The sequence below is a fragment of the Polypterus senegalus genome, chromosome 8 (assembly GCF_016835505.1).
Source record: "Polypterus senegalus isolate Bchr_013 chromosome 8, ASM1683550v1, whole genome shotgun sequence".
In the NCBI taxonomy this organism is placed as follows: domain Eukaryota; kingdom Metazoa; phylum Chordata; class Cladistia; order Polypteriformes; family Polypteridae; genus Polypterus; species Polypterus senegalus.
Window position 1 is genome coordinate 8,056,793 of NC_053161.1, and position 27,160 is coordinate 8,083,952.

At 37.5% G+C, this 27,160-nt stretch overlaps 1 protein-coding gene across 2 annotated transcripts in view; it reads right to left on the minus strand.

Annotated features, from left to right (window-relative positions):
• The window catches only part of LOC120533738 (sodium- and chloride-dependent GABA transporter 2-like), an 86,897-nt gene that overhangs the window by 47,388 nt on the left and 12,349 nt on the right, over positions 1-27,160 (minus strand). For both annotated transcript variants that reach the window (XR_005634614.1, XM_039760663.1), the window contains exons 2-7: positions 26,053-26,248; positions 15,478-15,612; positions 11,763-11,903; positions 9,272-9,350; positions 8,546-8,678; positions 1,213-1,347 (exon numbers count right to left, since the gene is read on the minus strand). Coding sequence is in view for 1 of the 2 variants with exons in the window: in XM_039760663.1 (XP_039616597.1) it covers positions 1,213-1,347; positions 8,546-8,678; positions 9,272-9,350; positions 11,763-11,903; positions 15,478-15,612; positions 26,053-26,248 (819 nt within the window). In the remaining variant the exon portion in view is untranslated. The remainder of the gene's footprint in view (positions 1-1,212; positions 1,348-8,545; positions 8,679-9,271; positions 9,351-11,762; positions 11,904-15,477; positions 15,613-26,052; positions 26,249-27,160) is intronic.

Sequence of the window (27,160 nt, forward strand, 5' to 3'; positions counted from 1 at the left end):
AATGGATAAATTTGCCATTTTTGCCAGTCAGTGTACACTGAATAGCCCATGATGACAAAGTGAAAACGTGTTCAGGAAGGTTTGCAAATTTATTAAAATTCAAGAAATGAAATCTGTTATTCATATAACGTATGCTGTGCCATTCCATTTTGTGCTCAGGTGCATCCTGTTTGCTTCAGTTATCCTTGAATATGTGTAGAACTTGACAGGAGTCCACCTGTGGGAAATTGAACTGATTGAACATTGCTTAGAAAGTCACCCAGCTGTGTATATAAGGTCACACAATTCACTCTACATGTCAGGAGAAAAACCGAGACATTAAGTCCAAGGAACTCTCTGTAGACCTCCACAGTCAGAATGTAGTGAGGCATAAATTAGGGCAAGGGTATAAAATGATTTCTAAAGCATTGAGTGCTCCCAGTTGCACAGTGGTCTCCATAATTGTGAAATGAAAGAAATTTGGACCCACTAGGACTCTTCCTTTAGCTGGTTATCTAACCAAATAAGTAATGAGGCAAGAAGGGGCTTGGTTAGGGATTTGGCCAAGAACTCAGCTGTCACATTAACAGAGCTTTAGATGATAACCTAAAGACTGCACTTCAAGTTGGTTAGTAGGACAGAGATGAAGAATGCAGATAAGAAGGGGATGATTCACATGGAGTGAGAGCATTAGTGGCAAATGCAGAGAAAAGGAACATTCATTTCAAAACAGAAGATCGATGATACAGACTGATAGGAAGCAAACACTGAAAAGGTTTTGTTGATACAATGACCGTATTGCAGAGACAATATAGAGAAGAGATTAAAAAGACAGTTAAAATGTTAAATCATGTTGTAAAAGCTCTTGAATATAAACTAAGGGACGTTATGATTCACCTTTATAATGCCATAGTAAGACAGCATCTGGAGTATTGTGTACAGTTCTGGTCACCGCACCACAAACAGACATATTGTATGAGCAACCAAGTGCATCTGAGAATTAAAGGGCATGAACTACTATAAAAGGCTAAACAAATTAATTAAAAAGGAACAAATACTTATGTGTTTTTCATTTAGGCAGATTGTGTATGTCTACTGTTATGACTTACTTAAAGATCAGACCATGTTTTTATGAAACATTTCAGAAATCCGGCTAATTACAAATGGTTCATAAACTTTCATTTACAACTATGCATATACATGTGTACAGCATATAAACTAAAATTATCTTACCTGTGGATCACTGAGCTTTGAAATATCTGGATAAAGATAAAACATAATTCCATCCTTTGCTCCAGGGAGAGTCAAGCCTCGCACTAGCAGTATGATCAACATGACATAAGGGAATGTAGCAGTGAAGTAAACAACCTGCACGTAGCAAAGACATATGGATGAGTATGAATGATCAAGTCATCCAGAAATCAATAGCAAAAGCAGCCTTAAAATACTCCCAGCAATATTGCACAGTTCTAAGTAAATGTAGACATGTTTTTAAATTACCTACAGACGAAGAAATGTTTGGTTAAAAATGGTAGGTGACAACTGTAATAAAGTAGTTACCTGAGTCCAGCAACAAGTACACTCTACAAGTCCGTGAGAAGATACTTGACTAAATGAACATGATTAATTTCATAGGCACAATTAATATCACTTTTAATTTTAGATGTGTAAGTAATTCAAAAACTAATCAATAATGAACTTGTACTAACAATAAAATATAATTGTTTATTGTTGCGCTTATGTAACGACTAACAGCAGCTGATAAACGACTAAACAACATTTATTTCAATAGTACATGTTAAAGGAATGTTTATTGCATTTATTTTTTGTCACAGCTATACTGCAAATCCTAATATTTATTTTATTTTATTTGTTTGTTTTGTTTTACATTTTGGTTTTTATTTTTTACTGTTACTAGGGGGCTCGCTTTGCTCGCCAACCTCATGTTTGTGTTTCTAGAAATATATATTTTTTTTTTTGCCTTGCAATTGATACATATGCATTATTTCACTTTTACTCTAAAACTTCAGTAAAAAAAGTATTTGGAATTAAGTTTTCTTCACGATCGCCTTGAATTTTGATTCCTTGTTTGGTCTTATATGGACATAACGCAACATGTAACTGGCAGTGAGTGAATATTGTTTCTTTCTCTAATAAGTCTTCTCTTATTGGTAGATTTTGAATTTGAAAGTTTCTAATGTCTAGTAGCCAGTTAGCGAAATCATCCGAATTTTGATTTGCTCGCATATATTTTTCTAATTTGAATTGCTGGAACAAGGACAATAAACGGCCACTCTTTAGACATGCATCGTTAATCTGCTGTTGGCCTCCTTTCTTGACTTTTTCTTCTTCTTTTGGCTGCTCCTGTTAGGGGTTGCCACAGCGGCTCATCTTCTTACATATCTTTCTGTCATCTACATTTGTTCTGTTACACCCATCACCTGCATGTCCTCTCACACCATATCTATAAACCTTCTCTTAGGCCTTCCTATTTTCCTCTTTCCTGGCAGCTCTATCATTAGCATCCTTCTCCCAATATATTCAGCATCTCTCTTCTGCACATGTCCAAACCAACGCTATCTCGCCTCTCTGACTTTGTCTCCCAACTGTCCAGCTTGAGCTGACCCTCTAATGTACTCATTTCTAATCCTATCCATCCTCGTCACACCCAGTGCATATCTTAGCATATTTAACTCTGCCACTCCAGCTCTGTCTCCTGCTTTCTGGTCAGTGCCACCATCTCCAACCCATATAACATAGCTGGTCTCACTACTGTCCTGTAGACCTTCCCTTTCACTCTTGCTGATATCCGTCTGTCACAAATCACTCCTGATACTCTTCTCCTCCCATTCCACCCTGCCTGCACTCTTTTCTTCACCTCTCTTCCACAATTCCCATTACTCTGTACTCTTGATCCCAAGTATTTAAACTCATCCACCTTCTCCAACTATACTCTGTGCATTCTCACCATTCCACTGACCTCCCTCTCATTTACACACATGTATTCTGTCTTGTTCCTACTGACCTACATTCCTCTCCTCTCTAGAGCATATCTCCACCTCTCCAGGGTCTCCTCAGCCTGCTTCCTAATATCACTACAGATCACAATGTCATCAGCAAACATCATAGTCCATGGGGACTCCTGTCTAATCTTATCTGTCAACCTGTCAATCACCATTGCAAATAAGAAAGGGCTCAGAGCTGATCCCTGATGTAATCCCGCCTCCACGTTGAATGCATCTGTAACTCCTACCACAGACCTCACCACTGTCACACTTCCCTCGTATATATCCTGTACAACTCTTATGTACTTCTCTGCCACTCCCGACTTCCTCATACAATACCACAGCTCCTCTCGAGACACCATGTTATATGCTTTCTCCAGGTCCACAAAGATGCAATGCAACTCCTTCTGGCCTTCTCTAAACTTCTCCATCAACATCCTCAGAGCAAACATTGCATGTGTGGTGCTCTATCTTGATATGAAACCATACTGCTGCTCATTAATCATCACCTCACTTCTTAGCTTCCACTACTCTTTCCTATAACTTCATACTGTGGCTCATCAATTTTATTCCCCTGTAGTTACTTCAGTCCTGCACATCCCCCTTATTCTTAAATATCAGCACCAATACACTTCTTCTCCAATCCTCAGGCATCCTCTCACTTTCCAAGATTCCATTAAACAATCTGGTTAAAAACTCCACGGCCATCTCTCCTAAAAACACCTCCATGCTTCCATAGGAATGTCATCTGGACCAACGCCCTTTCCATTTTTCATCTTCATAGCTGTCCTTTCTTCCTCCTTGCTAATCCGTTGTACTTCCTGATTCACTATCTCCACATCATTCAACCTCTTCTCTCTCTAGTCCTCTTCATTCATCAACCTCTCAAAGTACTCTTTCCATCTGCTCAACACACTCTCCTTTCTTGTGAGTACATTTCTATCTTTATCCTTTATCACCCTAACCTGCTGCACATCTTTCCCAGCTCTGCTGCACATCTTTCCCAGCTCGGCCCCTCTGTCTAGCCAATCGGTACAGGTCCTTTTCTCCCTCCTTAGTGTCCAACCTCTCATACAACTCATCATATGCCTTTTCTTTAGCCTTTGCCACCTCTCTCTTCACCTTGCGCCTTATCTCCTTGTACTCTTGTCTACTTTCTGCATGTCTCTGACTTTCCCACTTCTTCTTTGCCTACCTCTTCCTCTGCATACTCTCCTGAATTTCCTCATTCCACCACCAGGTTTCCTTTTCCTCCTTCCTCTTTCCAGATGTCACACCACGCACCCTTCTTGCTGTCACCCTTACTACATCTATTTAAACTCCTCCACCTTTGCCAACACTACACCCTGCATCCTCACCACTCCTCTGACCTCCCTCTCGTTCACATATATGTATTCCCTCTTGGTCCTACTGACCATCATTCCTTTTCCTCTCTAGAGCATATCTCCACTAACTACACTAACTCTGCCACCACATGGCAATCCCCAATCACCTTCAGATCAACTCTTCTGCAAAGGATGTAATCTACCTGTGTGAATCGTCCTCCACTCTTGTACATAACCCTATGTTCCTCCCTCTTCTTAAAATACATATTCACGAAAGCCATGTCCATCCTTTTGGCAAAATCCACTATCCTCTGACCTTCTTCATTCCTCTTCTTGACACCATACCTACCCATCACCTCCTCATCTCCACTGTTCCCTTCACCAACATGCCCATTTAAATCCGCTCCAATCACCACTTCCTGTCCCTTGGGTACACTGTTCATCACTTCATCCAACTCACTCCAAAAATCTTCGTTCTCGCCCATTGCCCACCCAATTTGTGGTGCATATGCACTAACAACTGTAGTTAAACCCCTGCTCAAGAAAAATAATCTTGACCCCTCTGCCTTTGAAAATTTTAGACCCATTTCTAACTTGCCCTTCTTAAGTAAAATTCTAGAGAAGGCAGTTATTTTGCAGTTAAATGACCACCTCAATAAACATGCTATTCTTGATACATTTCAGTCAGGCTTTAGAACAAATCACAGTACAGAAACTGCACTCGTTAAAGTAGTAAATGACTTGCGGGTAAATGCAGACAGAGGCCATTTATCTGTTCTCATCCTCTTAGATCTGAGTGCTGCATTTGACACCATTGATCATAATATTCTTAGAAATCGCCTTAGTCAATGGGTGGGCCTCTCTGGCAGTGTCTTAAATTGGTTTGAATCCTACCTGGCAGGGAGAAAATTCTTTGTGAGTTGTGGTAATCAAATCTCAAAGACACATGATATCCGATATGGTGTTCCACAAGGCTCTATCCTGGGTCCGCTGTTATTCTCAATCTACATGCTTCCGTTAGGTCAGATTATCTCAGGTTACAACGTGAGCTACCACAGCTATGATGATGACACACAGCTGTACTTATCAATAGCACCTGATGACTCCGACTCTTTTGATACACTAACCCGATGTCTTACTGGTATTTCTGAATGGATGAATAGTAATTTTCTCAAACTAAATAAAGAGAAAACTGAAATTTTAGTAATTGGCAATAATGGATTCAGTGAGGTTATCAGAAATAAACTTGCACTAGGATTAAAAGTTAAGACGGAAGTAAAAGATTTAGGGGTAACTGTTGACTGTAATCTGAATTTTAAATCGCATATTCATCAGACCACTAGGACAGCATTTTTTCACTTACGAAACATAGCTAAAGTTAGACCTCTTATATCATTGAAAGATGCGGAGAAATTAATTCACGCTTTTGTTTTCAGTCAACTAGATTACTGTAACGCACTCCTCTCGGGACTACCCAAAAAAGACATAAATCATTTGCAACGAGTGCAGAATGCAGCTGCTAGAATCCTAACTGGGAAAAGAAAATCCGAACACATTTCTCCAGTTTTGATGTCACTACACTGGTTGCCTGTGTCATTCAGGATTGACTTTAAAATACTGCTTATGGTTTATAAAGCCTTAAATAATCGCTCCATCTTATATATCGGAATGCCTGACGCGTTATATTCCAAATCGTAACCTTAGATCTTCAAATGAGTGTCTCCTTATAATTCCAAAAGCTAAACTTAAAAGAAGTGGTGAGGCGGCCTTCTGCTGTTATGCACCCAAAATCTGGAATAGCCTGCCAATAGGAATTCGCCAGGCAAATACAGTAGAGCACTTTAAAACACTGCTGAAAACACATTACTTTAACATGGCCTTTTTATAACTTCACTTTATCTTAATACTGATACTTTGTATGTTCAATTCTTCATAATAACTATTCACAGTGGCTCCAAAATCCATACTGACCCCTACTCTCTCTTCTGTTTCTTTTTCCGGTTTCTTTGTGGTGGCGGCCTGTTTTTTCTGTCCACCCTGGCCATCGGACCTTACTTATTCTTGTTATTATTATTGTTAATTAATGTTGACTTATGTTTATCTTTTATTGTGTCTTCTATTTCTCTATTCATTTTGTAAAGCACTTTGAGCTACATTTTTTTGTATGAATATGTGCTATATAAATAAATGTTGATTGACTGATTGATTGAACAACATTCATCATCACACCTCCAATTTCCAGCTTCATAATCATTACTCTGCCTGACACTCTTTTCACCTCCAAAACACTCTTGACATACTGTTCCTTCAGAATAACTCCAACCTCATTTCTCCTCCCATCCACACCATGATAGAACAATTTGAATCCACCTCCAATTCACCTGACCTTACTCCCCTTCCATTTAGTCTCTTGCACGCACAATATATCAACCTTCCTTCTCTCCATCATATCTGCTAACTCTCTGCCCTTACCAGTCATACTGCCAACATTCAAAGTTCCTACACTCAGTTCCACTCTCTTTATTTTCTTCCTCACCTCCTGACTCCGGACACATCTCCCCCCTCTTCTTCTCCTTCTTCTTCGGCCAACAGTAGCCCAATTTCTGCCAGCACCCTGTTGGCTAACAGTACTGGTGGCGGTCGTTGTTAACCCGGGGCTTGACCGATCCGGTATGGAAATTTGTATTGTTGTTCGCATACTGGTTTGGCAAAATTTTACACCGGATGCCCTTCCTGATGTAACCCTCCCCATTTATCCGGGTTTGGGACCGACACAAAGAAACACACTGGTTTGTACATCCCCTGTGGCTGGGTTGGCCTCCTTTCTTGACTACTGGTAGATAATTCAGGATAGGTATTGGCTGCATAATTTCTATTACATCTGATCGTTTAACTCTTTTGATTCAATGTTGCATCATTTCTCCGTGATCATAAATATACATCTGTTCAAATTGTGGTTTCTTCAAAATTAAACTTGTCATAGCTGTAATTGTTGCGGGACCACAGATTCTCATAGCATATGGTCCATTATTGTGTAAATCTACATTTAGTGCATTGAATGATGCAAATGCAAAAAGGTTATTTTAGACTCGTATATTTTGCCTGTAGTGATTGTGGATTTCACTTTCAGCAAACACCAAATTTTTTAATTCTCGCGGTTACGCCTCTTCTTTTCCTTGATGGGGACACGAATTTGATGATCTATAAGTCTCCGACTTAAACGTTAAATCCTTACAATATCTACATACTTCTGACATATAACTTATGTCTATATATTCGATCTGTTTTTGCTGTTCAGTTATTTCATACAGTAATAATTTCCGTTTGTTAGCGTTAATGTGATCTGTACTCTCTTGGTTTTGATACTTGTGAATTTTACTACTTTCATATTTTTGAACTTGCTCTGCATATATATCGCGCCAACGTTTTTATGATCCTTTCAAAGTCCAGTGCTTTCGTAATCTCTAACCTGCTCTGCATGTGTATTGCACCAACGTGTTTGAACGTCTTTATGAAGTTGTACTTTGTCTTTTCGTCTTTGTGTTTTATTTCTGTGAACGATTGGATCTGCGAGGTGTTCTATTCCACTTGTTCCAGGCTGATTATTACTATTCCATATGTTCAGAATTTGCACATAGAGTAAATATTTTTTTGTTTGTCTTCTTTTTTGCATTCTTTTCTCTCTAATGCTTTTGTGTCTTGTTTGTTCCAGCCTGATTATTACTTTCCTTGTATGACGTGACTTGCCAGCGTCCCGGGATGTGAAAGTGTCTCTCTGAAGTTTCTCTCTGACTCTTGTCTCTCTTTCAAAGATCACGTCTCGTCGCAAGATTTTTTTTATAATAGGGAGATATATTTTAATGTAGTATTAAATAGATTAATTGTATTATTAGGAGTATTTTCAGTACAATTGTTCTAATCCAGTCTAATCTAATGTACTTCTGGTCACATTTTTATGATGGAAATATTAAATTCTACCAAGTCATTTGTTTCATAATAATTGAAAGCTTGTTATATCCTCCATTTCATGCCTTTTTATGTAATTGCATCAGTTTTTAAAAGCAGTCATATATTTGTATTCTTTCAGCAGTGGTTTAATGTATATTCTAGCTAGCTAGAAGAACCGTACACACTAATTCAGTGCAGCACTTGGCTTACCTGAGGGCAAAAAGACAACAATCAGCGCCTTACACAGCTTTGACTGTAGCTATGTACAGGCAGATGTCACCATCTCACCTTGCCAGTAGATTTGACACCTTTCCAGATACAGAAGTAGCACACAATCCAGGCCAAAAGAAGGCAGAGTGCAAGCTCCCACCGGAGATGTCCAATATGCTGAATGCCTGGTGACTGGCCCAAAACACGGATCCTGAAATATATACATTACTTCTGTAAAGAAGAAACATTTTACTATGCCTAAAATTAAAACCAAACATCTTAAGTCATGAGAATTTAATAAATGTAATCATTATATTCTGTGTATTGTTACATTTTAAAGAAGAAAAAGTGTATATTCTGTTATCTGATATGATATAAATGCACTATTACAGCACTTTTAACATTTTGTTGGTAATGAAATATAACTTAACATTCTCAATCCTGCTTAATCCAATTCAGGTTCATGAGAGGTTGGAGCTATTTTTAATATTATAGTCACATATAACTATTATTTCACCTAATATTGAATATACAGTAATTATATAGAACTACACATTTATACAATATTAATATAAGATTATAATAATATATGTCCTTTAACATAAAATAGCACAGTGATGGAACAGTTTCTTGAAGACACACACTCCACTGTATACAGAGACTCAGGGTTGATTTAAATGGCTACTACTTAATCTCAGTGCACTCCAACGTGCATCAACAACTTGGTGGCTCCATAGTAATATGCACATGGCAATCATACAATGCCTAACATAATAAACCATGCCATTAAAGTTAAAGACTTACTCCCAGAATTCAACTTCAGGTGCCGTGGCGTTGAGAGTTGCATTTGTATTATTCCATTTCTGAAATTCTACACAAGTTTCTTTAAAAAGAGAGGGATAGACATTAGCTACATCAAAATGAGCCTCAATAAACTGTGTGTAGATTGTGAGTAAACTTACAGCATGTGGAGAAACAGACTCTATTTGTATTACATATGGTACTACCAGTCATGGTGAATGCAACAGCAAAACAAATTACAGGAATAGTTTTCAGTGAGATGTTGATGTATCCCTTCAGGGTACACACAAGTTAAATGATATGCTTAAGATGAAAAAATGGCAGCAAAACTTCAGACTTGAGGGTTTACAGTCAAATCCCACTGTTAGCCCACAAGCATATGTATGGGGAATCATATAGTCATATAACAAACATTTGATTTCCGGTCATTAGGATTATTTTATACTGTATGTGAATGAAATTTTGTTAGCTCAAATCTTTTCCTTCACCATTATAAACATCCAGCCATTCATTTTGTGAAGCTGCATATTTGAGTTGTGGAGATTCAGAGCCAGTCCTTAACAGCATTGTGCACATTTGCTGAAAATGGAGTGCCAGTCCAACACAAGGCATACTCAACCACACACTCAACTCGTGCAAGCTAATTTGATGAAAATGTCTATGGATATGGAAAGAATATGAAAACTTTAGTGACCAAACTGGGGTTCAAGTCCAGATCCCTAGAACTATGAAGATGCAGAACAAGCCATTGGACAAAAACAAATGATATAATACCTTTCTCCAGTGAACATAATACCAAGCTCTTTTACAGGTAGTGAACTACAGTGGAATTTCAATAAATGTTTTCATACTTGAGAGATGCTGGATTATGGTACTGCCTCACAGCGCCAGACACTGGGTTTGAATCTGATCACTTTGTCTGTACACTTTGCACTTTCTTCCCATGTCTGCAAGCAGTTTTCTCCATGTACTCCATTCTTCAGAAAAAATATACCAGTTAGGCTTATTGGCAACTCATAAATATGCTCCATGTCAGTGTGTGCATTAGTGTTCCCTGTGATGATCTGCTGTCCATTCTAGACTGGGCCTATCTCCTTGAAAACATGAGCTGGATTAAGCAGGTTAAAATAATGGATTTTCTACATTTGGAGAACAAGCATGTGAAGCAACTTGCTCCTTTTAATGACTGAAAAAAAAATAAGTCCATGAAAATTTTATTGATAAGATGTAGCCTATAACAAGCCAAGGTCATAACCAGAAAACGCTAAGCCAAAAATCAGTTTCTAGTACCAGGAGTCACAGAATACGTAATCAGTTCTAAGTATCCAAATCTCAAATGATCCAGGAATGCATTCTGTGACTTAATACAGCTGCGCCAATAACATCACATGTTACGCATTTCTAAAGAATCTTGGGATACATTTCTATGTCAATAGACCATGCAAAAAGCCCCAAAATGGCAGAGCCTGAAAACAAACAAAATGTTGTCAAGAAATAACGGTATAAAATTAATAACTTTTGAAGAAAGATTAGCAAAAACAAATATCAATCTTATCGAATTATTTGGGTTGCAAAACTGCAGAAAATACATTTAAATACAATACTTACAAAAGCCCATATAAACCTAAACAAAAATGCCAATTATAGCACTCCTGATCAAGGGTGGAAATCGTGCCAAGCTAACCCACTAAATACAGTATGTCTGTCTTTTGTTTTCCTTTGTATTTTCACTGTGTTTTTAAATCTTTTCCTTTTTCATTAAATCTAGTATTAAATATTTAAAATGTCATTATGATGGTGACATTTATGTTGTAAATTTTGGCTCTGAAAATGGCATCCACTCTCTAAACTCCCCTTATTTAGGGTATCCTGGGCATAACTGACATGCTGTCACATCTATCATTCCAACAATGCATATTAAATCTCTGTCATTGGTCCAATAGACACTAAAAAGGGGTAACAAAACTCCTCCCCTGTGAGGAGTGACTCACTACACATTAAACGACAGTTTCCTAAAGCCTCCTTTTGCCACATCATTTGTTGGGTGACCATATAAGTGAAGTGGAGTCTAATGGCCCTGGGAAGAAGATAAAACTTGTTATATGTAGGGAAAGAGATGACTTGCTAGTGCTCCATGCTACTGACAAGATAATGGACAATAAGTGTATATATGTTTGTGTTGTCTTTGCAGCAGACATCCACATTACATTATGACAGACTTCAGCAACTTGCTTTTATTATGAGAATTTTAAAGCTTGCTAGTGTTTAAAGTTTATCAGAAGTGTTTAATTTAAAGAATATCAGCAAAAATTCCTTTTTGTTAGGCTTCAAAAATTCCCTGTTCCATGTCATTTATTAGATAGAAAAAAGTAATCATACCTGTATAAAGGATTATATTGCTTCTTATCGGTTTACCTTTGTTTGTTATTAAGTGGGTCTAAAACTCATTTAGAAGGTCACAGAACATCAGAAGGGACATTTCAAACTCACTAACCTGTGTTCCAGTAGTTATCACAAGTCGACCATGGCAGAGTTGTTTTGAATGAATTGAACAGATAGAATAAAGCCCAGGCCAGAATGACAATGTAGTAGATGTTCAGGAAGGTCACAATAACTTGTGCAGCATAACCAATGCCTATGACAAAACAGAGGGCATTTATTTAAGAAAATTATTAACAAAGCCTTGAAATTTTACACATACAGTACCTCCTTCTTCCATACCTCTGAATGTGGTATGAAAAATGCAATACTGCAGCCGTGGTGAAAAGTAAATGAAAGCTTGTTGAAAGAAGCCAGTTAAAGTAATATTGTTCTAACATTACAACACAGGTAGCACTAACCCAAAACAAACTAACTTCATTAAAGTCTGTTCTGTTAACATTTTCAGAAATAAATAAAATACTGCATGTTGCAAATGTCTGTTCACCTGTTTTAAAGACCCACTTTATTCATTATGGGAATTGGAGTCTGTCCTAACAAAAGTGTAAGGCATGAGTCGTGTGCACTCTACACTCACTCAGAAGAATATAAGAACAATTCTGAGGAGAGTAGGCCATCCAGCGTCAGTAAAGCTTGTCAATCCTACTCACCTATGTTTTATAAAATCATTCAGTCAAGATTTGAAGATCCTCAAAGTAATACTCACTTCCACTCTTCTTGGTAATTTGTTCCACATATCTATGGTTCACTGGGTCAGGAGAATATTTCTAACATCTGTGCAAAGTTAACCCTTTAATCAGACTGTAATCTTATGATATTTTTGATTAAATTATTTTAAATAGCAGCTGGAATCCATTAACTAATCCCTTTCCCTTAACCACCCATTGGGTTAAATTGAAAAGGTTCAGCTTTTTCAGGTTTTACTCATAATTCATACCCTGTAGTCCGGAAATTAGCCTAGCTGCTCATCTCTGGATTTGCTCTAGTGCTCCTATTTGTCTTTTGTAATATGGGGACTAGAATTGTGCCCAGTATTCGAGGTCCAGTGTCTTAAAGCCTCAGAATGACTTCCCTAGGCTTGTACTCCGCATATTGGGCTATAAAACCTAACATCCTATTAGCCTTTATAGTCACTTCTGTACACTGTCAAGATACAGCACCAATGTGGGGTTGCCAGTCACTCTAACCTCCATAACTTTGGGAACTTGGAGGAAATCTGCAGAGACAAGGAATGTGTCATCTCCACATATACAGTGACTAAGCTGAGACCTTACCTCATGTTCACAAACCTTAAAACAGCAGCACAAACCACAATGCTGCAGTACTGCTGTGCTCCGTCCATAAAATTAATCTACACTGCCAAAGTATAATTCTAATATGTAATATACAGTAGAACAAACATAAGGGTCACGATTTAATTACAACAGCTATTGTATAATTTGCTGAGTTTAGTTCTTCCCAGCCTTCTTGTAAAGTTATGTTAAAGCATCAAATGGTTGGAGAATGCAGAAATTTGGATGTTTTAGTCCCATCTGGGTGCAAGTGCAGGTGGCAGCCTTTTACAGAAGGCTGTTATCTGTTCTCTCTCTGTTTTTTGTTTACAGTGATAATTTTTTGATGATCATTTTTTATGAAAAGATTAGGTACGAGCTAACTTGTTACTGAAAGTAGCCACTATATGTTGTATGGAATGGATTTGAAATTTTTCTAATTATTTGCTGATTTTCATTGCAAATTGAGTGCGGGCTTGTCTTATCTGCCTTTTGCACAAGCTGCAAACTTTGAAGAAGTCACATGGAGAATGAAGAGGATCAGAAGGCTATCTTACGCCTACAACACCTGAAAATGTAAGAGACACTGAGAAACATAAATAAAATAGGGTATATTGAATATTTCTGCATTCATCTGCTAGCAATGCAATAATGAGTTCCTAAGCAGCGCTGTTTCACTTTATCAAAGAAGCTGTTTGTCCAATGAAGAATTCAAAGCTGGCCTTCCTCTCCCATAGTGGGGAACATTCAATATCTTTTAAATAACATGGATGAACTGTTAGCTCTCATTGCAAGTCATGGTGCATTTTGTTTATTACGCAATGCTGGCTTTGCCTGATATTCCTGACATTCTTCTAATGGTGGGTGGATAGAATTCATCTGATTCAGACAGAGAGCAAAAATTGCATGAGGGGCACTCATCATTCATGTGAACGAGAAGTGCTATAAAAGAGACCATATTACAATTAACTAAAGTTTGTAATACAGGCACTGAAATATTGACTGTAGGAATCCGGCCTTGTAACGTATCTCTCTAGACAGATAACATCTTCTTTATTAATGTGTAAATTTCTCCCTCTGTCCACTCTGTCACCAATGTTCTAATGATGAATAATTATGACTTGCAGTTATAATATATGGTGGCTCCAATCTTGTGACTTCAGAAGGAATAGTGACAAACTTTCATCAATTTGTGTCATGTACCACTCATAGTCCCAACAAGCCAGGCCTACTTTATTTAAATGTTAAAGATGCCTTTAATTGCAAACATATTGCACCAAAACCCAGATCTGACCACAGTCTGATCCGCCATTCTCCCACCTACATTTTATTAGACAGCAACAGCTCTCTTATTTTGAGCCAAGCTTGAAGTTCTTGTGTCTGCTTTATGGATTGGTGTTTGTTGTTGTTGTTTGTTCAATTTTTCTTGAGTTTTTGTGAAGTCTTAATTTCCCATTGGGACAAATAAAGTCCTGTTTGTCCATCTGTTTTCCTGTCTTAAAATTAACAACATATGTCTGACCACAAAATAAATTATTACCCATACAAGGCCTCAGCAGATTTTAGTAGATGTTATTTTTTGTGAGGCTGTCAAAATTTCTCAAGAATGCAGTCAAGGATTTTCCTAGTTTAGAATATCTGTATAAAGTGAACCAAGATGTCCAAAAAAATGACCAGTGAGCTTGCTGAGATAATTACAGAGTTTCATTGTTAGTGTAGGAGGACAGCAACCTCAGCAGCACACCACAGATCTGGCTTCTTTGGAAGAGTGGCTAAATGAAGGACACTGTAACCCAACACATGTCTGTAGACTGCAAGATGACACATGTCCCATTCTGAAAAATGCTGGAAATATATGTTCTGGTCTAATGAACCATAAATTGAGCAGCTTAGTGTGAGTGCAAAACGTTAGTCCTGACACAAGCCAAATACATCATCCTTAACCCAAATTTTTTAAAGTGTTGGCAACAACAGTGATGCTAGAGCGGTGGGGCACTGGTCATGTGAGAGGTCAGTGAAAGGAGCAAAATAAACAGAATTTCTAAAGGATAATCCACTTCATTTCAGCTTAGACTTGGGAGAACCTTTCTCTTCCAACAGGACTGCAACCCTAAACTTGCAGCCAAAGCAACAACAGATGAGGAAGGAAGACAAAGACTGTGGTGCATCATTGCATTCTTTCTGTTTTGATTTGATATAAAACATTAATCCCTGAGGGGAAATTGTCTTTTCACATGACCATTTGGCGTCAGAGCACACAAACAATGGAGGAATTTTTAGGTTAAGGATCTTGCATAAGGGCTCAATGAAGCAGAATTCCTTCTGGCAGTAACAGGATTTGAACCAGAAACTTTCCAGATACCAGCACAGATCCTTTGCCTCAGAGCCACCACTCCATCAAGGTTTAAGCAAATGTGTATGGGTGCTGACCTGAAACAGAGCAAACAGTTTCAGTCAAGATTGATGTGTTTTTTTAGGAATGCATGAAATGATGATTACCTTCAAAAATAGGACAGATTTTTCTCCAGGCTGTAACCCCACCTTCACTAGTATACTGGCCCAAAGCTGTCTCCAGAAAAAACACCGGAATGCCAGCAAAGAATAGGAAGATGAGATAAGGGATAAGGAAGGCGCCTGCAAAAAAATAAAAAAGATCAGTAATAAATAAGTATGTGCTTTTAAAAATAATCTAAATGTCACAGCACATAATATTCCAAATCATCTGGTTTCACATTAAAGGCAATCTCATCAACTTTAGGATTAAATGTGACCAGGTAGCATTCATAGAGTTTTTTGTAGGAAAAGCCATGCACCAGACAAAAAGGGAAAACCTAATAACACACCAAGTCTGAACGTTTAGGTAAAACAAGAATCGGTTTTGTCAGTTTAACCTTTAGGGACACAGTCTCTCATAAATGCTGTTTGGTTGACTGGTTCAGTATTGCAGAATATTTGTCCACGTTGCTCTAAATGTTCTTTCAAAACTCTGTTGTGCAACTCTTGTGAAATGCTTATTGAGCTGCTTTGGCAAACTGCAAACAAAGATGAGGGCAAAATCTGAACTTGGGTTTCTGAAATTGGATATTATTAATCCTATCTACTGCACTGTCATTCTGAAACATATTCATGTTTCCGGAATACTAAACTTTAACTTACATACAAAATATGTTGAAGGAATACTCCACCCAAAACTGATAATTTGTATCTGTTGCTTACCCTGTGTTGCTTGTATTGATGGCCAAGAAAAATAATAATCTCATGTTTTCATGGAGGATGGAGATAACAAAGTTTCTAATGCAATGGAGGCCAGCAGGGGCAAACACTTATGTTATGAAATAGGAGTCCCAAAGCACTAACGAGTCCCAACAGTTCCAAAAACACTTTCAATAATTCCCACCATAAGGGTGGGGGTTCCCATCAAATCCTCAGGGCAAACAAAGAATCTCACAAAAAATGCTCTGTAATACTGTGAAGCTGACAGAGTACAAAAGGCACAAAGGAGTATAGCCTGAAACAATAAGGCAATCCAAAGCAAACACAGTCCCAATACAGAATCTAAGTTACAAGTCAAAAACAGATCAAATTGTCAAAATCCAGAAATACAACATATTACAGAATAACAATAAACACAAGTAAGCTCCCCAACTCCCCAGTGCATTCAGAATGAGCCACCAGAGTGTGATTGGCAGGTGGCCTCACCCACAAAACACATGGAACATAACACAGGCAAAGAAAATACACTGTATTATTAAAAAGGTAATATTAACATAAATAAATGGCTCAACAAAGAACAAAAAGGGCATAAAACAAGACTTTGAACCCCCAGCCAGGGTTCCTCCCATGGATTTAATAGCTGAACAAGAGTAAGCACTATTAAAATATCATTGAAAAAATAAAATCTCAAATTATTTGTGTTGCATAATAAATTTTTCAATTATTCAATTGTATGCTCTCAAAGCCAAAAATGCATTTTTTGCTAAAATATTGTTAAATAAATACTTTCTGAAAATTAGGTTAATGCATGGAATGTGAATCATGAAGAAACAATATTGGAATTGTGAATTGATGCTGAGTCTATATTTAAAGAGCTTGATGCTGCTTGAATGCAGTTTAATTTATGCCCTACTATCATTCTCATCACTACAAAAAACAACACAGATTAAAAAACAGATAAAAAACATTTTTTGTGTGTTTTTGCTATTTTTGTGTGCAATCTTCCTTTAAACTGAAAACCTATGTCAATGGATAGAAAGCAAAATTCATGTTGAATATTCTCTGCTACCAGTAATGAATGTAGGAAAGCCCAAAACACCACAAACGACTACCAAAGATCTAGTCCCTGGTTCAAATAAAGTTATTTTATTCTACATAGTATCTTCACAGGTTTCCTGCAATACTATGTAATGCAAAATGACATGTTTCAGTCCTTTCTTTTTCTCTCCTTTCACTCTTCCTTGGCAAGTCTTGTCCATCTCCTCCTAAGTCCAAGTGGTTGAGTGAGGCAAACTGACCAATTTTATGCCAGACCTGGGAGTACTTCTAGTGTCGTAGCATTTCACCCCGGAAGCACTTCAGGTGTAACAGCCATAAAGTAAGGGATACCTTACCCAGCAGTAGCCCCTGGTGGACCTGGAGTAATCAGTAAGGTTATTATCACAGATTTCAGCTCCCATGAACCTCTGTTGGAGCCCAAACTGGGGGCACCTAATCCACTGAGAGTAGTATGTCATTATACATTCATTATTTTACACCTGAGGTAGAGAATAGCACTCATCCTGGTGTTCTTCTGGCCAGGCAAGGTATGACCTTCCATTCTGGAATGTGGGCCAGTCCACCCCTTGGCATTACACCTCTCAAAAGAGTTTGTATTACATCAATCCATTAATTTTCAAACTCAGCTCTTATAAATGTTTATGTTTTCTTCGCTTTAAGTTTCCAATTAAAGAAGATGTATAATGTCTAAATCTTATTGAAGAATTTCATCCCGAAGGTTATCAACAGAAGAAATGAGTACACATGCAATCCTAGCACCGAGAAACGATGAAGTCAAATGAAATGCGAAGATTGTCAGTCGGTTACACAGCAAATTGGTTAAATGCGTATCAATAGACTTTGTTGAAACAGTTGGTGGTGATCGTGCGGAAGATGAAAACATCAACTTACAATATTCCGAAGAATAACTACAATCATCAACACCGTCCAGTCTTCAACCGCCTGAATTACTGTTGAAAGAAGGATGTTTCCAAGAAAGGTAATGTAGTACATCTTCCCCAGATAACATTAGACATCACAAGGAGATCTTGATATGCCATTTGTATTAAAATGTTTACAGTTTCCCGTTAGAATAGCTTTTCCTATGACAATTAACAAATCTCAGAGCCAAACATTCGAAAAAGTTGGTTTATTTATTAGAGAGAAAGCAACTAAATTTTCTCACAGGCAAGTTATATGTTGCATTGTCACAATGTAAGTCCAAACACAGAATCAAAATTCAATGTGATATTGACGAAAATGTAATAAAAAAATAGTTTTTACTGAAGTTTTCAGTAAAATTGTTCTATTATGCATATGTAGCAATTCCCATGAAAATAACAATCTGTTTAAATTGTACATCCGCATCCGCATATCCGTGCAGAAGAACCACAAAGTGGCATGCGCATAGCAAGCAAGTAGAGGACAAAGCCCCCTAGTTTGAATAAAGTAAAAGTAGAAATCATAGCTCTATAAGCAAAAGTGCATCAGTCTAATATACTGTATCTAATATGAAAATTCCTTGACTCAATGCATCTGATTTAAACCTTTTTTTTAATGATGTGCACGGATTTGAAGCCTCTTCACATAAAATAGTAAATCACCTTCTTACAGTATAAAACACATTGGTGTATTCCATAATTTTATCTCTTGGCAAGTTCTAATGTGTTGTAGTAAGAATATCAACTAATACTGATTTTCCTTCAGTAGTTTAACTTTCATTATTAAAATATTTATGACAAGCCTCAACTTTATTTTCTTAAGCATTTTTTTTTAATTTACAAAAATCTTGCTTCTTGTAGTATGTGTACAAATTTCTGCAAGCCTGTTTCTAGGAGAGGAGCAGGGCCAATTGGCCCTGCAGTGTCCCCTATACCCTTGTCCTCCATCTCAAATTTACAGTTTAATTTTTTTGGCTTGAAGGGCATTGTCCCTATTAGAATTGGAACCACCTGTAATTTATTTATTTAATTTTTTAAGGATTTTTTTTTTCTAGTTTGAGATTTTCCCAACTGAGGCCATGTAGGACACACTAGCAAGCAAAAGTCTAGTATCATTTGCGCCCTTAAAGACAGGTACAGTAATTTGAAAAAAAAATTCAGGAATGCATCATACACAAAACATTATGCTGCATCTTTAGTTTCACCCAATGCTGAGAGGGTATCAATTTTGAAAATGCCACCATTTTGTTCCTTTCACTTTGTGGAAAAGGAGCCAAGCAGTATGATGTTCCTGTTTCAAGGATGTACAGAATCCTGGTGCAGGAAGAACAGGTATGGATGTAGAGAATACTTATTTTTAATTGTTTGCTGGCTGTTTGCTGGCCAGTTGATGACCTGCCTATATCATAGTTATCTCTGCAACCAGATGTGCTGTGTGCAGTTCAACTTGTACACTGTGTAGTCTGAATATTCTTTCCATGTTATTATGGCCTGTGCTCTTTCACCTCCGTTGCCATATTAGTTTAGTCAGTTCATAACTAATAGATTTTTTTGAGCAGTGGGTGATTGAAAGGCTCTCACTTTACTTAGGTTTTAAATTTCTGTTTTGGATGATGCCGGTGTTAGAGGATGTCACACTGATCTGATGCCAGTAAAGACAGACCAGGCACCATCATGCCACTGTTTGATTGAATTTTTGTAATGTGAAAGGTGCTTGAACTTATATGTTTTGCTAGTCATTAGACAACCTAGTGACAGATATTATTATCTAGGGAAGTTAATGTTTATGTCAGAGACGTTTGCATACATATAGGAAAATTGAGGCAAGGACTTCCAGAATTTCCATGCCAAAAAATGGCACTGTTCTTACTTAAAATATTCTTTGAATGTTTACAAAGGTATTGTACTTCCGGCGCCGCATCCGAGACTTTATCTTTTTAATTTAATATTGTTTCTTTGTATCAGTATACTGCTGCTGGATTATGTGAATTTCCCCTTGGGATTAATAAAGTATCTATCTATCTATCTATCTATCTATCTATCTATCTATCTATCTATCTATCTATCTATCTATCTATCTATCTATCTATCTATCTATCTATCTACTTCTTGATAGCTCTCACAAAGATTTTGTAGACTTCCAGCCTTTCATTATATCACAAAATGACTACACAGATTGGTACCTTAATATAATGTACTAAGTACAAAAGCTTAACCTATTGCTTTTTTGAATTAACTTTGACTTTTCTCTGTTTCCAAAATATTTCATGGCATCAAAAAGATGCAGACTGATAGGACCTATTGCTGCAGATGGAAGTGCCCTGGAAGGAAGTGTAACACACAAGAAGCATTTATAGCAGAATGCAATATAGAAAGGAAAAAAAAAACAAGTAATCTATCATAATGCCACTGTGTTTGTGTCTAAATGTGTATTTCTTTTCAAAACTTTTAATTAGTTTTGGCAGAATAAAAATAGAAATAATCAGTACAAAATGTAATTTGAGACATACTCAGATCTGAATTCAAAGTGAATTCATTGTGTGCCATGAGTGTCAGAGCATCATGAGGGCCATGTCATCATCTAATAGGAATGAAGATATCTTGGCCAAAGGCCAGCCCACTGACTTTTTTACTGAAAAGAAAAGCTGACATTTTGCAGGCGTTCAGATGCCCTGTGGCTGCAAACGGAAAACATTTGTTTGATGAACGACACTTATTCATGCAGCAGTAGAACATGAATAGTTTGTTCTGCTCATCGGTCCTGCACTGGTAAATGATTCCACTAAGTTTGCGTGCATGTGGGCATTTCTGTCGGTTTGTGATGTTTCTTTTTAATAAATAGGTTTAACTCCACCACAGAGACTTGCTTCAGCTGATCCTTTACTATTCTTTAGTGAACAGGGCACAACATCCCTCTGGAATATCTTGGTATTTAAGGTTGTAAAAGATATTAATAGGACATGTATGCATACCATTTCCTAAGGTTTTTTGATTGAATTTGAGTCTATTCAGAACCAAGGCTGGATGTAATGACACACAGTCACATACATTCACTCTCTTTAGTCAAATTTAGAGTCAACTGAACTTCTAAATCTGTGGGATGTAGAAGGTAAAGGGGAATAGACAGAGAAAATCTCAGAAAATGCAGGAAGTATTTCACACAGTATAGAATTCAAATCAAGAAAGACACCACATAGCAGCATAATTATTGTGCCACCCACTAGCAAACCAGCCAGAGATAATGTTTGTGCTTGTGTTTGAAGAGATTTACAAATGAAAATGAAAACTGATGCAGTTTTCTTCCTCATCTTTATTTTGCTTCTTCTTCTAGTGTAGGTGTTATGCAGCAAGAAAAAAATACCGATTTTAGATTAGCGAAGAACTGACTGGAGTCTTTGTTTTTTTTTCTCCTCTGTTCTCACCTGACCATAATTCAACAGTGAGCAGAGAGTGCTGGGCCCCTTTTATGTTAATTAGAGTCAAACTACTTTGTTTTCCTATTTCAATAAATCTTTGTCTTTATGTCTACTCATTATGTAATTAGTAATTTGTAAAGTTTGTATTTACATTTATCTGAGAATCTGTCACAGCACTCTGTGGCTGCACTCAGTGAAGAGTGCTTTGCAAGAATAAACTGAACTGAACTGAATCTCCAGGATGCTGCTGACTGGAGTTTTTGTTTTCCTCTCCCCCAATTTCAACTGACCACAGTTCTACTGTTAATGGATAAATATTTATTTTATCGTATATACTTGCATATAAGTTGGGTTTTGAAATCAAAAAATCGATCATAAAATCAGGCCCCGATTCACACATCCATTCAAAAATAAGACACTTCATTTTTTTTCTTTTTTTACATCTTCTTGCCTCCTCCAATCTCATACCAGTTTCTCAGACACATCGAATTTTGTTGTAGCAGTACAGTTACCAATTTCTTTCGCCACTTCAACGACTATTAATTTAAAACCAGCTTCATGTTTTCTTCTGATTGAACGCTCCATTGTAGATTAGGGAAGATCTTACGGTAAAGGTGTATGAGGATGTGAGGCATAAAAAACACAAATCAGTGCAAATGTTGCTTCAGAATAGTTTGGGTATTACCGTGTGGTCACATAGACACAATACATAGAAAGAAAAAGGCAGTGTGCTCCGTGGTTACTCTCTCAGGTGAGCGTTAACATATCATAATCTCTTGGACCAATAGCGTGAGTTTTCCGCATTCGACTTATATGACCGACATTATAAAATACCGGAAATGATATGGTAAAATCAAGCCCCAACTTATCCGCAGGAGAACTTATATACGAGTATATACTGTAATCAGTTTAAAACCACTTTATGGCTTTATGAACTCAGTATGCAATTGGAAAAGTTTGCATTTGCATTTTACCTCAAGGACTTGTCATAGTGCTCTCTGCCTGCTCTTAGTGAAGAGGCTATACAAAAATAAACTGAATTGCATTGAATTGAAAGAAGAGGTAAAGTCTAAAACTAAGCTAAAGTTAGGACCCAGAAATATGTCCTATCTGTAACCAAAGTCAAAATTAAAAAGATAAATCGTTGTCTAGAAAATAAAAGACTAAGAGTGGAATCAAAATAACAGCACATTTTCAGAGAATCACTTGCAAAGGGTTTCGAATACTCGCAAACTGGGAAGATCCAGCAACACGGCTTTAAATACCATTGTACTGATGACACAATCCAGCACAACCTCTAAGGACACATCTCTAACAACAGGAGCTGACATCATTGAAACAGGGGGCAAGATAGCAACTTCTATAATGGTGGCTAATAAGACATATTCATTTTTTAGCCACCTTAATACCACTAAAGAACTGCATTCTCTATGGCTAAAACTCCCCCAAGGAATATTAAATAAACCCAAATAAACTTCACAAAGTACAAGGAAAAAAATGTAAATAAGTAAACAGGTCATGACGGTAGGTATGAATAATTATCAGTCAATATTCTCGTTTATTTTTATCTACTAGAGTGTTCCCAAACTGCCTAGCTGCCTTTTATACTTTTTATGTTATGTTCCATTTTTTGTTTTATTTATCAGGATATACCTGTAACTATCATGATTTTTGTGGTTTCAATTATTTTTTTAATGGCCAGCACCGTTCTGAGATTTCAGATGCACTGTAAAGCTGTGATACTACGCATGAGATGATGTCATCACATGCCCACTGTAAAAAATGTCTAGTTTAAAAAGACCAAGAAACAGTACTATCCTTTATCAAGATCATTCTGTTTGCTCAAAGAAATCATTCTAATAAAAGCACTAATATCAGTTGTGTTTTTTTTTAACAAAAGAAAATGCAACAATATTTTATTTTGAAAGTAACCAGTTTGAGTTTAGCCTTCTTAATTTTGAAACCTTATACTTTAGTCTTGTGTTTATTGTGATTACATGCAGCCTTCCAAGCATTGAATTATGATAATCTTGATGATATTTATAGAGTCTCAAACACGAGCAACAGGAGTGTTTCATGTGTGTGGTTCGGATGCTATTATGGAGAGGGGTTTTGTTGTGGAACCAACACAATTTAAATTCCCTTTATAATGGAGGTGAACAATCCAGAAAATCTCTGTCACATTCAATTCAAAAGTCATTAAGTCTCACCCTTCCACTTCATCTGCTACTTAAACACCCATCTAACAGGAAGCAGCTGATCAGGGATAATCTAGCTTCAGAAGACGATGGATCTATTCTCCCAGAAGCTATAGTATGGCTGCAGCAGCCATCTTGCATAGAACATGCTGTTTATCCTCTTAAGTAATTACAATTTTCTTCTCCACCTTAACTAGGAAATAAAAGCAGAGGTAGGGTGTCAGACAACACCACATTTATTTTTTGTTGGATTCACCATATATATATATATATATACAGTATGTACAGATGGGTAAATCAAAAAGTAAAGGCAATTTGAAAATTATACGGTAACTGCAACAGATAGAAGCTTACCCAATACAAGTTAATGATGCCTTAAGATTAGTTCGAACACATGCAGCGTAGCACTCTACCATTTGTCTAATTGAAGCAAAGGTCAAATGAACATGGGCGGACTACTGCGAGATTGCACCATTGTCGAACATTGCATCATAGTGAGATCTGCTTATGAAGGAGTAAAATCTGTTGAAATTCACCAAAGGATGTTGACTCATAACGGAAGTGAAAGCAACATGACCCAACTAAAAGAAGTTTATGAATGAGTGGAAAGGTTTAAAGCAGGAAGAAGAAGTATAACCATTGAAGCTTGATCTGTTTGAGCACCAGCGCACATAATATCACATCAATATGACAAATGCCTCCATCAGAGAAGACTGACGAATTACGTTGTTCACTGTTGCTGCACATTTGGATATCAGCTATGGATCTGAACTTACCATAGTGTATGATGACTTGAGGTGCTGTAGAGTGTGTATAAATTGGGTACCCAAACAGCTTACTGATCTACACAAACCAACATCCTTTGGTGATACATGCTGCATATACATACTGTATATGCAGTATGTATATACACATGTCATGTACTCTTTGTGTTGTTTGGCAGATACTATATATCATGTCTATGATCTGCTTCTCGCAACTGAGAGGGAGTGGTGATTGTTGGCCGACTGGCTGACCAACCACGAGTGTTACCTGTCAGGTAACCACCCAAAAATCAGATTGTGGCCAGACCTATGTATGTAATACTCCAATCTACACCCTGTCAAGTAAGCAAACCAGCTACCATGGTGCAACGTCTGAGGCTTCACCTCTGGCGCTGACATCCGAAGTTTGATCCCCACAAAGGGAAGCAAAAGTGCCTACACCTGATGAGCCCCAACGAGGGAGAAACACGTGCCATGTACTCTTTGTATTATTTGACAGGTACTATATATCACATACTGTATATATAGGGGATTCAGAAAGTATTCAGGTCCCTCCACTTTTAAATTTATTACATGTCAAAAAGTGACATCTCTTTTTCATTTTTAAGTATTCAGATACTTAATTTGGTACTTTGCAGAAGCCCCTTTGGTAGTAATTACAACTTTGAATGTTTTTGGATAATCCATTTAACATTAAATCTGCGATACAATTAAGTGTTCAGAAAATGAAGGGGTCTGAATACTTTCTTAATCCACTTATGCATTTGTATATTTTTAGTTTTTACCGTAGATCACTGATTATCTAGGTAATGGGGGCTGATGCTACCTCAGATAGCTAAAATCTTGGATAAAATGGATGGCCACTGTAGTGGCAACACTAAGCAGAGAAAATGATGGCTGACACAGACAGAGATCAGCGATGACACAGTGGTCAGTGATGGGCTCTCCATGGCTGACAGAGGGAGGTCTCCATTTATTTCATGCCGCAAAGCACTTGAATCTGAAGGGTTTGCAGTCCCCACAGGTAGTTCACCATGACTTTCTGAAATGTATAAACGCAAAAGTCCTAAGTGAATGATACAGCAGAGCATTTGTACACAGTCAATGTTGGTGGCACATTGGAAATAGTCGAGGTGTACATTTGAAGAGAGGTGACTGAGTCACGCCCAAATTCCCACAGCCACCATGTCCATGACCACTTGCTCGGTACAGTCAAGCTTAAAAGCATAGTATTTGTACGCTCAGTACAAAATTCACAGGAAGCTTTTATGAAGTATAAGAAAAGTAGGGTATTACACTTACAGGTTCACCTAGGATAAGGGTTCAAACTGCAACGAAGGACTTAGGAGTGGGTTATATTAGCCACAGAAAGTAGACATATTTCATCAAAGCAGAGCAAGTCTGGAATTTAAGAGGATGATACAAACTGAATTTAGAGATGAGTGGTCTAAGGCAGAATGAAACCCAGATATTAAATAATAAAAGCTTTCCATATTCCACTTACCCCCTCCATTTTTATAACAGAGATAAGGAAAACGCCAAACATTTCCAAGCCCAATAATTTCCCCTGCCATTGAGAGAACAAATTCCATTTTGTTGCTCCATTTCCCTCTGTCCTTCAACTCTTGATCTTCTCCTTTTCTTATCTCTGTCCCCAATATTGCCTCTGATGTAGTGCTGGATAGCTTATTTTCCATGTTCTGTGAAAGGTAATATGAAAAATAATCACAATATTAAAATGTATTTTGTGGATAAAAGGTGTGCATAATTTATAACAAGTATAAGCAAAAGATAGAAACATATTTGGTTCATACAATGACACAGTGGATAGTGCTGCTTTCTCACAGTTCCAGAATCCTTGGTTTGAATAGCAGCCTGTTGGTTTCTTCTGCAAAGTTTTCACATTCTCCTTGTTTCTGAATTGTTTTGAATTTGGCCCCTGCTGGATACAGGTACCTAAACCTGTCCTGGCAGAATCAAGCGTGGGTCAGTTAATAACCACAGGTGAGAAGTCAGTCCATCACAGTATATGTGTTTGGTGGATGGTGGGGCATGCATCACAATATTTTGATAACAACTCCAGCAGACACAGCAAGGCCACATAAGCTCCACAGAGACATAGACTGGGCCAAGATTAAAATCCAGGTTCCAGGAGATGCAAGGTAGACACACTACCCACTCTGCCAGCTTACGGCTTATATACAAATAAACCTCCATTAAATTCTCTTTCACCTGTATCAAAGATGGGGTAAAAACTGAAACAGTCCGAATTTAAAAAAAAAAATGTAGCTTTGAGTGCTCACTGAGCCAACTATAAACGAATAGCACACATTGCCTTGTGTTCCTTCCATTACAGTAGTTGGCCATTGACCACATCTCTCCCAGTTACTGTTGGAAGTGTGACAGCCATGTGGTTACAGGGGGAAGAAAGAATTTTCATTGAGATTTTAGCAATGCTTCATGACTAATTTGCCACAGGGTGAGAATGGGCAGTCAAAAAGGACAGAGTAGACCAGAAGGTAAACCATGATCTTTAAACACTGCGGGAATCAATGCCAAAAAGATAATTTGCCAAAATGAGATTTGAAAGTCAAAGGGAAAACTTCAGATCT